Raw genomic sequence first — 14083 nt, 5'->3', positions numbered from 1 at the left:
TCGCCGAGCGGTGGAGCGCTGCCGAGAAGCCGGCAGGCGGGCGCTCGCTCCTCCCCCTCCCGGCCAGCCGCGCCGGCCCCCGCCTCCTTCCCTCTCCGCCCGCTCCCGCCTCCCTCCCTTCCGCTGCCGAGGCGGCGGGAGCCGAGCCGGAGCGGACCGAGCCGCGGCCGCAGCCGGGCGGCGGGCGCTGAGGAGGCGGCGGCGGCGGGGCGGGCCGCGGACGGTCAGTCAGGCGGCAGCGGCGGCGGCGGCTATGCCGGGACCCCGCTGAGCCCGCCCGCTTCTGGCGCCGGGAGCCCGCCGCGCGAGGCGGCCCGAGGCGGGCGGCAGCATGCGGAGCGGCGAGGAGCTGGACGGCTTCGAGGGCGAGGCCTCGAGCACCTCCATGATCTCGGGCGCCAGCAGCCCGTACCAGCCCACCACGGAGCCGGTGAGCCAGCGCCGCGGGCTGGCCGGCCTGCGCTGCGACCCCGACTACCTGCGCAGCGCGCTCGGCCGCCTCAAGGTCGCCCAAGTGGTAGGTGCCGGGCGGGGCCCCAGGTGCGGGCGGGAGGCCTAGCTGCGCGCCTTCTGTCCCGGCTCCGGCTCCGGGGGCGCAGGCTCGGCCCGCCGGCGCCGCTCACCCGCCTCCCGGGGCCAGACCCCAGGTCCTCGCACCCGTTCTTCCTCTGAGGGTCCCCGGGCCGCCCTCCCGCCTGCACCGGGAACCCCGCCCCCAGCCGAACCCTGTTCGCTCAGGTCCCGGGGCCTCAGGTGTGTGCCTCCTATCTGAACACCTGCCCCTGGGCCTACCTGTGAACCTCCGCCTTCGCTAGTCCGGGCCTTCGTTGTCGGGCTTGGTGATGCACGGAGCCCGGCGCAGGGGCTCATGCTGTCCCCTAGGCACTAACGGTCTTAGCAACATGTGGTGTGTTTTCGGGGCCCGCACAATCTCCACTCCTCCGGACGGTCCTTGTTCTGCTCTGTCTCCATCTCTGGGGACTGGGACTTGTTTCATCCCCAGCGCCTAGAAGAGTGCCGAGCATATGGTAGACACCCAGTAAATATTTGTGGAATGGAGGAATGTAGCCCAGATGCAGTGGGAGAGCCCAATATCTGCCGCAAAGTCTCCGGTTTATACTGCAGAATTTTGATTCTTCCTAATTAGTCTAAAGACAGAACAGGCATCCTTGAGTCCCCTGCCTTAGCACGTGGCTGCCACTGACTATTTGGTACCCAGAATTAAATCACTCTGGGAGGGCAGCCAGTGTTGGAGGTAACAGAAACAGAGAACTTTCTGTTGGACTTGTCCATAGTAGAGCTCATTTCTCAGAGTTGGTCAGCTTTGCCCCTGTCTTGTGGTTTTGTAACAGGCCTCTCTGGGCAGTTGCTTTGCTCTTTTGTGGACAGGGCATGCTCCAGTTCAGAAAAAAACTGTGGGCCCTTATGTTCTCAGCCACAGGTAGGCCTTCCTCAGAGGCCCATCAACAAAACTTTATAGACTTCTCAACCAGAGAAGCCATTTGCCCTGAGTTGCAAAGTATGTACATTTTGTTTCTTCCAAGTATCCATCATCTTGTGTTTACTTGAGTGCACAGATAAACATTCCTTGGGAATAATATAATGTGTCGACACCCTTTAAATAAAGGTCTCAGTGTTTGTAGCTTGCGGAATCATAGACTGTTTTATCTCTCTCTTGGGTGAAAGGCTTACACTGCTGATTACTGGAAGGTAGTTTTGAAGACTCCTAAGAAAAGACAAATGGAGCAGGTTATTCTGTAGAATTTTAAACTGACCTTGTCCCGTAAACTGGAATGCTCTCAAATATGTATTGGTTCTGTAGTTAGGTATTGCTGTTAGCAAAAAGAATGGGGGAGGAGCGGCCCAGGTGGAATATAGAACCTTCAAGTAACCTTGCTTTGTTTTTGCTGTGGCCTTTTAAAAGTAAATAGAACTGGCACTGGCAAAATTGAGCTAATGTGTCATGCAAAGAATTCAAATACAGTGAGTAGTTTGTACAAAATATTATCACCTCATTGTGGGACTTTGTCATCTGGGGCCAGGGATGAAGCCAGGGGTTTTAATCCTTACCTTTTGGTGAGGTACTGTTTTCTTGTACAGCTTTACTTTTCATTTGGAGGAACTTTTGGGCCCAGCTCCTAAGATCTTGCCTGACCTTTCCAGTTGTCTATTCTCTAGGATTTGAAAAGCGAGAGTTATGCATGAGTGAGAAAAGGGAAAGGACCTGCTTAAAGGGTATGGCAATGTGTAACAGTAACAGCTTTCTGTGTACTTGGCTTCTCAGCCTTGATAAGAATTAGGGGCTTTAGAGGACCAACCCCCTCTGGGAAAGTCCAGGAAATTGGATTTTAAATTTAAACTGGAAAAGAAAACATGAAGTTTTTATAAAATGGTTCTAAGATGTTAGAAAGCTCAGAATCCCATTAATAAGTAAGGGTAAGTTGTAATTCTGTGATTTTTGAGAACATTTGCACATCTTTAAAAAGTCTTAGTTTTTATAGAGATTTTGTTTGTGCGATTTGTGGCCTGTAACAACTTGTAGATACTCACTATCAGGGTAATCCATAGGCCAGCAAGTTCTGATAGCTTGTTAGAAATGCTTTACCCCAGACCTTCAGAATCATAACAGGCATTTTAACAGCTTTTCCCAGGTGAATCACCTGTATATTAAAGTTTAAATACAGTTCTGTATGATTTTAGTGCTAAAAACCTCACATGGGCACCTGCCATCAGCTCTCAGAACCATTTAACAGTCTGCCTCAAGGCTGAGATTTTTCTGTAAATGGAGCCTGTACCTCTCTCAGAGGATTAAAAGGATGAGATAGCCTGTAAAAATTAGCACCTAGCTTATTAAGTACTTAATTGGCATGTAATAAATGTTAGCTATCACTGTTGCTAATTATATTCCCTGTCTCTAAAGAAATTTGGTGAAAATGTCGCCCCCAAATCATGAATATGTTTAATTTAAAGATACTTTGCTTCCTAATGATTTAAAAATTAGATTGATACTTTAAATGGGATGTTGTTTGATAGTAAAACAAATTGAAATATGAAAATCAGTGCAGTTGCATAGATTATATCTTTTAAAAATGAAACCTATATCTATCTCTTAATGGGGAGAATGTCTACTGTCATTATATCGAACCATAAGAATACATTTTTTTGGTATAATGAGTTAGTTTAAACTACTGATTTAAATTAGTTTCTTCCTACTCATAAGTGTGAATTCTGTGAGAGCTTATTGGTTTTTAGCTTCCAGACATCATTTTATGAAATAATTAATATAGGTCTTTTGATTTGAGAAACCTAGGTTCTTGTTAATTTTATCAGCTTGGTGGAAAGCAGAGTTTTGCTATTGGGGTGAATGGGACCACATACTATCAATGATGTAAGGACATTGTCAGAAGGGGACAGGCCCTGGGTTGTACAAAACTTTCTGAACAATAATTGTAATAGCAGCCATCATTTAGGGTGTGGCTTACTGTATTGTTGTCACTTTGTGGGTGAGGAAATTGAGGCACAGAAGTTGTTCAGGGTCACATGGTTAGTGGGCGCAGAACTGGGATTTGAACCCCAAGCAGTCAGGTTTCACTGTGCTCTTCACTTCCTCCTGAACCTATTGTTTTGAGTTGTTTCAAATAGCAGTACAGGAGACCTGAGACCAAGGATGTTTCTTTCATCTTCAGGCAGCTGGGCATCAGTATGGGTCAGTATTCATATGCTGAAGCTACAGAATCACAGGGTTTCCTTGTCTCCAGCTGAATAGCTTTCCTGCTTCTGGCAAAGGAGAAGGCAGGCCTTCTCAAAAGTGCCAGGTGCAGAATCAGCATTTCAGTTCGCGAAGGAAACTTCAGGGAACTCTGGTTGTTTTTCAGATCCCTTCCTTGAATGCCTCCCATGACCTTCTGACGTTGCATTTGTTCAGTATTTTCATAACCTAAAGCCAGGTAATAGGAGATGTTTAGATTCAAATTTTAGCTCTGTTGATCTTGAATCTTTTAGTCTCAGCATGTCAGCTTCCTCCTAAGAGATAAGTGGTAAGGACTGAACATTTTTAAGAATTGAAAGGATTAAGGAGCTAATGTTTGATAGGTGCTTTCTTTGATAATATAAATTAGAGCATTGGCATTTCAGGGTTGGGTAATGACTTATCTTTTATTTGTTGGAAAGCTTCTCAGTTTTTCATCTTCAATTGGTGAGGACATAGTCGCTGCGGCTTACTGCTGGCTGGGGATGTGTTGGCCAGGGTGAGGACAGGCATTTGATGATAGGTGAGGTTGGAGGCTTCCTAGCATTGGATTCTCAGATCCACTCTAAAGTGGCTACCTGTAAAACTGTCCCATGTGTCCTTAGGAAGAATGTTATCTTTGGGAGTTGTCTTCCTGAACAGGGACTTGGAATCCAGTAAATCCTAGCAGAAAATCAAAGTTATCAACCACTAAGTTTTTATGATGATTAAAAATAATAAAATTGTCATCCAAGGTGTGTTTTACAAATTGCCCCCATTATACCCATGACCCACAGAGTCACCTTTGTTTAGGGGTGTAGTGTGTGGGAGGGGTGGGCAAGGTTTGTGGGCTTTCTGTCTCTTATCAGCCAGGAGACCTTTGGAAAGAAGATCTCCTTGCTTGTAAATTGGGATAATGATAATACTACCTGTGTCATACAGTACTTGTGACAGTTAAATGAGCCAATCTGCACAATCCTTAGCACCATGTCTCACATACTAAATTATCAAAACCTGTTAGGTGGTATTGAATATCTCTAGAATGGTATTCTAGTTCTAAGGAACTTGGGCCAGGGTGGAAGGGAAACTTTTCATACTTTTGAATTTCGCACAAGATGCAGGGATCTTCCATTCAAAAATAACTAAAATGTTAACTTGTTATTATTAGCTCTGTCTTAATAGAGATTAGCCTTGAAGCTAATATACTGACCGTAATTTTTAATTAACCTTTTATTAGTTGGTCTTACTTTGTAATTTTGGGGTGCTTGGTGGGGGTGGCGGGTGGGGATGATTTAGATAAAACAGACCTCTTGAACAAACTTGAAGCGGAAACTTTCTCAATAAACTTTCCTGTAGAAACAAGACATTCTGCAAACTCATAGATTCAAAATTTGGACTTTAAGTTACCAGGGGATGAAGTGGGGGTAAGAAATAGAGAGTTAACAACTTAAAATATATGGAATTTCTCTTCAGGACAATGGAAAATTTTTGGTAATGGATGGTGGTCATGGTAGCACAGTTTTGAGAATGTAATTAATAGCACTGAGTTATATATATTTGAATGTAGTTAAAAGGGGGAAGTTTTAGGTTGTATAATGGTTAAAAACAAACAAAAACAAAACAGGCATTCTGCTGACTTTAGCACAATAGCAGGTATTTAATAAATGTTTATTGTAGCTCACTGTTAAGTTTTTTCCCTTCGAATGGATTTTCCCCATTTTATTTATTAGTTAAAATAATTGTGACATTAAAGAAAATGAGAAAAAATAATTTACATAAATTTTTTTTACATTAAATTTAAAATTCAGTGTTTAAAAAAAAATGGGATTGGTCAATATGTCTCCCCATAATCTAAAAATCTCAGTTTATTCCAAGTCTCCAGTGTTTTACTGACAAACACTGGCTTTTGGGAAATGGTAAGTTCAGTAAGTCCTCCTGGCTCCTGGACCTCAGGTCCAAACTGATTCTCTCCTGACAGCTCTAGAGGACTTTTGGTTCTTAATTAGAAAGCTAAAGAGTCTTTCCCAGATCACCACACTTGAGGGCTACTCAGCCTCTCTCTTTCAGGAGACAGGGGTGGTAAGTGCCCTGCCCAAACCATGATCCTTCTCTCTGCTGGTAGGGTGAATGCCTGTGAGAATGCCCCGGAGAGGCCTGTTTCCAGCCTAGTGGTGGTGCCAGTTATACCTGAACAGCACCACCTGTGCTCCATCCCAGTAAGGCCTGAAATAGGTGTGGCAGTCAGGGTGCTATTTTCCTCAAAGGGCTGTTAGCTCCCCAAGCTATTGGTATAATTTGGGGATACCTACATTTTGGCCTTCAACCCACTGTTACTAGTATACCACTTCCTTCTGTATCCTTATTCCTGGAAGTAGCCCCAAGTCCTTTTGTAAGATAATGTCAGCTTTCTTTTGAGAAATAATTATTTGTTAGAGAACAGATCAGTAGTCAATGGCCTGAATTTTCCTGGACAGTCCACCCTCCTATGCTGTCTCATCAGACCATATGTAAGTCTATCCTAATTTTTAAAAAATTACTTTAAATCATTAAGTAATTCAAGCATTGAAATGACAGAGATTCATATAAGCAATACCCATGAATGCATAATGTATCCTGATAATTTTGTTTGAAAAATGAAATCATTTCGTTCCTGGGGCCCAGGCTGTGTGTGCAAAAGCAGTAAAAAAGAAGGGTGAGGTGAGAATTAGATTCATGAGCAGGTGGAGCTTCACTAGACAGGAGAAAGGAGCTTAGACTGGGCAAAGTGGAGAGTAAGAAAACAAAGCACCCCTGACCTGAGGAATGGCTGCAGCTTCGCGTGGCAGCAGACAGCCAGTTTAAACTTTTAAGACTCAGATCAAAGTGGCCCAGGGCTGAAGAATGGGGCTGCAGGTGAGTAAAGAGGGGACAGATGAGTAAAAGCATACAGAATTCAGAAAGTGACACTTCATTGGGGAGATCTTGTTCTTTTAGTATTTGGAGACTACTTTATTTTTAAGCAGTTTAACTTCTTGTTGGAAGATTTTTGCATAAAAAATTCTCAGTTAAATGAGGCCCAGCCCTCATCTCAGCATCTTGTCCGTGAGGCCTTTTGTCCTCACAATAAATGATGGGAGTCTGTTTTAGTTTATCAATAAATAATATAGCAATGAGGAATTGAGAGTGAGAATGGAGGAACTGGATACTAATTGTAGCACTTTAAGAAGCCTAACTGAAACTGCATTTTAAATAGAATAAGGCAAATTTCTTTACTTTTGACTGGAATTTCATAGTCCTATTTCATGTTGATCAGAAGCTTTAGTTAGCATTTCAATTAACATGCTCCTGTTTCAGAGTCTTTGTATTTGAGGTTTATTCCTCTACCTCCCCCAGTCCCAAAATACCCATGTGGCTGTCTTCAGGTTCCTGCTCAAAAAGTCATGTCATCAGAGAGACCTGCCCAGACCACCCTCTCTAAAATAGGACACTCCCCCATCTTTCATTATTTCTTCATCCCCTCACCCTGCATTATTTTTCTCTGTAGCACTTACCGCTCAACTGGAATATCAGCTTCATGAGAGTAGGGGCTTACTGTTTAAGTTTGCTGCCGTATCCCTAAGTATCTAAAATGTGCTCACAGAGCAAAGTGCTGAATAAATGGGTGAATTTATTGAATATACATATTTAATACAAGAAAGAAAAAATAAATGGATTATTAACACAATTTTTAAGGCTATATTATTTGAAAACATGGGGAATATAATATATGCATTATATATATTTGTGAATAAGTAAATGAGTTTTGTTTATTTAAGAACCTTGTTAAGATAGTTGGGAACTTCTAGACTCTGTCCTAAGTGGAAAATAGTGGGAAAGAAGCATGGAAATAAAAGGCCATTGTGATTACTTTTTCTTTGTTTAACTTTAAGATTGAAAAGAGTATCTCCTGCTACTAAGAAACAGAAGCTTTTGCTTAGGAGACAGATTTTTGTAAGGGTGGGGAGGAGAGGCAGGGGAGTGGTGGTATAAGAGGTTTTGCCAAGCTTTTTGCTTGGAAAAGTGTAAAATGAAAACCAGGGATTCTGTGATTATTATTGAAGTTACTTTCTGATTAATATGCTCAGAGAGGGGGGTCACTCATGACCTGCCAGGCCAGTATCCTTTGAAAACCCTTAGAGTACACACTTCACATGTATGAAGAAAAAGTCCCAACTGGAATTGTGGCTGAGGGTCATAAGGGTTGTTTTTATAAAGATCTCTGATTAAAATAAAAGAACAGCAGTTCTGTGAGGTCGAGAAGGGAGGCCAGTGGTCTTCAGTGAAGGCTAGAAAAGGTGATAGGAAACACAGCATTCCAAAATTTTGTCTGAAAATTTCAGATGCTTGATTAAAATTGAGAATTAAATGAGTCAATAAACACTTAAAATGTTCAGAGTTTAATCAAATGTGGATAGTTTTGGATGTGTTTTTATTGCCCTGCGACTTGATGACTGGCTCAATAGAAGGCTTCATTTTTGTGGTTTCCCATTTATTCCAGTACAGCTATGAAAAACAGTTTAAGGCTAAAAGATTTTTGTGCCAGTGAAAAACAGCAGGAACAATAGCTCTTCCAAGGGTAGTTGCTTCTTTAGTTTGTCTACTTTCTCTCAGCCACTTTCAGTCCAAACCTTGTAAATATGCATAATTTGAGATTGAGTTGGCTAAATAATATTCAAAGAAATAATGGCTGATAACTTCCCATATCTAACAAAAGACATGAATAGGCACATCTAAGATGCTCAAGGAACTCCAAACAGGATAAACTCAAATAGACTATCACATGATGTCATATTATGAGCAAACTGTAGAATGCCAAAGAAAAAGAGAGAATTCTGAAAGCTGTGCAAGAGAAGCAACATGTCAGATTCAAGTGAGTCTCAATAAGATTAAGTGCCGATTTCTCAATGGAAACATGGAAGCAAGAAGGTAGTGGAATAACATAATTAAAGTGTTGAAAGCAAAAAACTGCCAACCAAGAATTCTGTATCTGGCAAAATTGTCTTTCAAAAATGAGGGAGAAGGTGGGCAACGGTAACTCAGTGGCAGAGTTCTCACCTGCCATGCCTGAGACCCAGGTTCAATTCCTGGAGCCTGCCCATGTAAAAAAAAAAAAAATGAGGGAGAGGTTAAGTCATCGTCAGATAAATAAAAGCTATTGAAAGGAAAGGACAATAGATAATAGATGAAAGCCACATGAAGAAATAAAGATCTCCAGTGAAGGTAAAACAAGTGTAAATATTAATGCCACTATTATATTTTTGGTTTATAACTCCACTTTACTATAAGATCTAAAAAGGCAAATGCATAAAATATAATGAGAAATCAGTGGTTTTGGGCTTATAATGTATAAACATATAATTGTGACAAGAACTACATAAGAATGGAGGGGTAGAGAGCTGTAGGATCATAGTTTGTGTATGCTATTGAAGTTAAGTTGGTATCAAAACAAAAGAGATTGTTACAGATTTAAGGTTTTAAATTTAAGCCCCATGGTAACTACAAAGAAAAATATTGGAAAAATATGCAAGCTCATATAGGCAGAAATTAGAGTAAGGTTGCCAAGGGTTGTGGGCAGGGGGAGTTAATGCAAAATGGGTGTAGGGTTTCTGTTTGGGGAGAGGGGAAAGTTTTAGTGATGGGAGGTGATGAGAAGACCACAGCAAAATGAATGTGATTAATTCCAGTGAATGGTGTGCTTGGGGGTGGCTGTAATGGGAAAGCTTATGTTGTATATATGTTCCCACAGTAAAGGCAATGCATGATCCTGGATAGGATCTAATAAGGGAGGAGAGAAAGTGCAAAAGGACATTACTGGGACAAATGAAACAATTGGAATATAGACTGTAAGCTTTATATCAATGTTAAATTTCTTGAACTTGATAACTCAGGGTGGGTACATAAGTGAATATCCTTGTTGTTAGGAAATGTGCATGGCTATATTAAGTGTTCAAGGAGCATGATCTATACAGCTTGCACTCAAGTGTTCAGAAAAGGAACTGATAAAAAGACATGCCAACAGATAGATGGATAGATAGGTAGAATGATATAACAAATGTGATAAAATGTTAAAATTGGTGGATCCTGGGTATCTGGAGGGATAGGAGTATGTTGAAATTCTCTTGGAATTTGTATTATTTTTGTTACTGTCCAGTAAGTTTAAAGTATTTCAAAGTAAAAAGTTTTTTTTTGTTGTTTTTTTAAGAGAGCCGCCTAAATAACTGTAGAGTTAGAACAAGATCAGGTTACCTGGATGTTGCTAAAAATTCTGACATATTCCTTTTCCCTCTTTTTTTAAAAAAATCTATACTTTATGTATGTTTCAGTGCCTAGGCTGGCCCAGAAACTGGTAGACTAAATTAGTAGGACAGAAATTCCTGCTTCCAAGTAGCTCACACCCCACTTATGATGGAAGGTGGAAGGAGGAGTGGTCAAATACAAACTATCACACCACCAGAACCAGGTGCCCTGATAAGAGCTTAGGACAGTGGGCCTGGCCGGGGAGGTGCTTGTGGCCTTTTGTGAAATAGGCACAGTCACAAAAGATGTTAAATGGCCAGAGCTTGGAATAACATGTGGGTTGTGCTGTGGAGAAGGACTGTTTCAGGTTTTGGGAGTTGGCAGCAAATCCAGAAGGATCTAAGGAGGTTAGTTAGATGTGGTGCATCAGCAAAGGTATGGAAGGGAAGCGTAAGAGTTAGATGAAGGTGGGGGGTGTGGGAAAGAATGAGGGGGACCTAGATTGGGAAGGACCTGGTTTGCTGGGCTAATGGTTATGGGCTTTCTGAAAGTGATGGGAAGCAGTTAGAACTGTGCTGTCCAGAACTGTCACCCCTAGTCATATGTGATTTTGAACCCTTGAAATGTGGCTAGTCCAAATTGAGATATGCCATAAATATAAAGTACACACTGGATTTAGAAGATTCATTAGGGAAAAAAAGAAAGTAAATGAATATAACTTTTGTATTGATTACATTTTATAATGATAATATTTTGGTTAAATTAAATGTATAGTTTTAATTTTACCTTTTTTTGCTTTTTAAAATATGACTGTTAAAAAAATAAAACTATATGTGTGACTCACATATTTCTATTCAATATTTCTGTTCTTCACAAGGGATCCCTGGGTTAAGGGGTGTGAAGAATGACTTTCTGAAGAGTGAAATTATAGCAGCAAGGCCTGGTAAGAGGAATTCAGGTGAGAAATGAAGGCCAAACTGGTTTTCTGGCAGTGAGGCTGAAAGGGACAAGACGAATGGGAGTAGGATAAGAGGTGGCAACTATGTTTTATTATATTATTGTATTTTATTTTACAATGCACTAAATTCATTTCTTAATAAATAAATGATATTAAGGCTAACACTTATTGCACATTTTCTGCGTGCCAAATTGTTAAGTGTTTTACTTTGAGGCAGATACTACTAATTGCCCCCTTTTACTAAGTGGGGAAGTGAGGCTTACTGAGATCATTAACTTGCTCAAGGTCCCACGCCTAGTAAGTGGGATCTGTGTGGTCTGCCTTTAGAGATTGCAGGTGGAACCCTGAATCAATCTGATTTTGTACCTATTAAGCAGATTATGAGCATTGCCCCAATATTGCTTGTCTGTCCCATCGTCTGCGTGACTTAGTTCATTTCTGTTACTCCTCTTCTGCTGGTACCACTCCTATTACATCTGCCAGCTTCAAGAGATCCTTTCTGGATCCCAACTTTTGTATGGTACAATTCTTGGGTCACATCTATGAGAGTCAAAGAAGAGGTGATTAGTTCATTTTATAGGGAGGCCCCTCAGCCTTTGTGGCTTCTTGGATTATCAGTGAAATTTAAAAATTGCTGAGGTCAGAGCCAATGGGCAAGCTGGAGACGTTGTTTGCTGACAGAGAAGGGAAAGAGAGGTAAAAATTGAAACACAATCATCCTCCCAGCTGACTTCAAAATGTTTGGATTAAGAATTACTGACCTCTCGAAACTTTTTTCCCCTTCTTAGAGTAGCTAATACAGAATATTGGCACACTTGTAGACTTGAGCATGTTTATGGGTATTAAGGGATAATTTTTACATTAAGATAACATCACGACTCATTCAACTATAAAATAGTTTATTAACTAATGAGGGACCCAAAAAGGTGTTACAACTGGTTCAAAGGAAAATTCAAAGTGCAGACGTGTATATATATATGTAGGCCATGAAATGAATTTCAGATAGATGCAAAATTGGCTTGGCGAGGGATCAGTTGTCTATAGACAAAATTCGTGCATAATGTTCTGAGTTGTAAATAGCTCAAAGACAATGAGAGGCACAAACCCTATTGGATGAGATAACTTGGAAGATTATATTCTAGACAATGCCTAATTTTCTGTTGAAGGTTCTTGTTGTGGATTGAATTGTGTCCTCTACCCAAAAAGGTATGTGCGAGTCCTAATCCCCAGTCCCTGTAAATGGACCTTATTTGGAAATGGGGTCTTTGCACATATAATCAAGTTAAGACAAGGTCATACTGGATTAGGATGGGCCCTACTCCAATGACTGATATCCTTATAATAAAAGGGAAATTTGGACACAGAGGCACATAGGGAGAATGCCATATGATGACAGAGGCACAGATTGGAGTGAGGGATCTATAAGCCAAGGAATCCCAAGGACTGCCAGCTTCGGCAATTGCCAGAAGCCAGGAAGGGGTAAGGAAAGATTTACCCCTTACAGCCTTCAGGGAAAGCATGGCTCTGCTGACGCTTTGATTTTGAACTTCTAGCTTCCAGAAGCATGAGAGAATACATTTTTGCTGTTTTAAGCTATCAAGTTTGTGGTACTTTGCTATAGCATACCTAGGAAACTAAGACAGATCTTTTTGGTCAATATTAAAATTTTTTACAATTTATCCTGGGATGGAGAATATACAGGGAGAGGGCTGGGGGGCTGGGTTTTCTGTAGTCCATGTACTGTGCATATTGGAATCACCTGATTTCATTCATCCCTTTTTCTCCATTTCCTCTGCTCCTCCGGCCTGTCTGGGGATTGCTGGAGGAGCATCTTTTATGTTCTTCTACATTCCATTCTAGATTTCTCTGTTGTTATTTTTCCCTGCTCACTTTTCTTCACAAAAATAGATCTTGGCCACCTACACTTAGGACTATGCCTTTTAGACCTCAGCCTGGCCCTTACAGGCCTGAGTCAGAGTGAAGAGTCAGGTGAAGAGTACAGATAAGATTACCTGCTGCCATGGAATTGGTGTTAGGGTTAAATGGGAAGTGCCCAACGTGGAGCCTGGTTGTTGGAAAAACTTGGTGAATGTTAGCCCTAATTGTTAATGCCAGTGGTTCTCGCCTCCTCTAGTAGGTTCTGGTTTAATCACTGTACTATACAGGCTCTCTCCACATAAATCTCTTTACTTAGCCTGGCTTGAAGCTCCTTGTTCCCCCATAGCAATGTGCTACTGCCGCAAGGCCACTCTAGCCCTTTGTCATCCAGGAGATACCCCAGAAGAGAGTGGGTTATGGTGAGACAGGATCCTTTGTCTCTTTCCCTACCCCTTTTCTCTACCCCATTTCCTATTAACCTTACCACACTTTTACACCTTGGTTTTTCCTTACTGTGATTGATGTCCTGTGACCTATGATATCCCATGATAAGCACTTGATTATAAAACAAGCTTACATTACCTATGTCCCTCACTCTCTGGGTTCTCTGTCTCTCCGAACAGATTTGATAATGTGGAATACTTACATTCTGTTGCAATAAGTTTATAAACACTTGCAATGCAGAGGTCCAGTTGTTATTTTTGTTTAGTGTTCGCAGTGGTGGGTGCCTGAGGGCTTAGGAAGCACTTGCAAATTCATCCAGGTTCAGTTTGATGTGGTTCTGAGTTTGAAACAAGTCCCAAATTCAGGAAGAAAAGAAAGAACTAATTCATATTGAAGATGAGAGCATAGTAGAAACCAATATTGAGGTTCAAGGTGGTTCAAAACAGAAACTCAGAATTTTAGACTAGAAGGGATCTTGACTATGCTCTAGTAGCCATGTTTCTTGAAGATGATTGTATAATGATACAGCTTTTGCAGTGTGACTTTGTGATTGTGGAAACCTTGTATCTGATGCTCTTTTTTTACCTTATTAGCAGATGAGTAAAACATATGGATTAAAAATAAATAATAAGGGGAACAAATGTTAAAATAAATTGAGTAGATTGAAAAATAAGAAGGGATCTTGAAGCTATCCTTGTATGCCCTTCCCTTATTTTATGGTGAGAAATCTGTTCCTCAGAAGAGAAGCTACAATTGCTGCCTATGGCTCCCCAGTTGGTTGGTGGTGCTGGAACCAGAGCCTCAGGCTAGTGATCTTTCCC

General features: G+C 41.5%; 1 protein-coding gene across 6 annotated transcripts in view; it reads left to right on the top strand.

Annotated features, from left to right (window-relative positions):
• Window positions 1-321: 321 nt before the first annotated feature.
• CMTM4 (CKLF like MARVEL transmembrane domain containing 4) overlaps window positions 322-14083 on the top strand; it is a 115943-nt gene continuing 102181 nt past the window's right edge. For 4 of the 6 annotated variants that reach the window (XR_013163607.1, XM_077132642.1, XM_077132644.1 and 1 more), the window contains exon 1: window positions 322-517. Coding sequence is in view for 5 of the 6 variants with exons in the window: in XM_077132642.1 (XP_076988757.1) it covers window positions 332-517 (186 nt within the window). In the remaining variant the exon portion in view is untranslated. The remainder of the gene's footprint in view (window positions 518-14083) is intronic. The other 2 variants (XM_077132643.1, XM_077132646.1) reach the window with 1 other exon arrangement.

This window comes from Tamandua tetradactyla, chromosome 16 (assembly GCF_023851605.1).
Source record: "Tamandua tetradactyla isolate mTamTet1 chromosome 16, mTamTet1.pri, whole genome shotgun sequence".
In the NCBI taxonomy this organism is placed as follows: Eukaryota; Metazoa; Chordata; class Mammalia; order Pilosa; family Myrmecophagidae; genus Tamandua; species Tamandua tetradactyla.
Note: the sequence above shows the minus strand (reverse complement) of the source record. Positions and strands in the feature narration are given on the sequence as shown.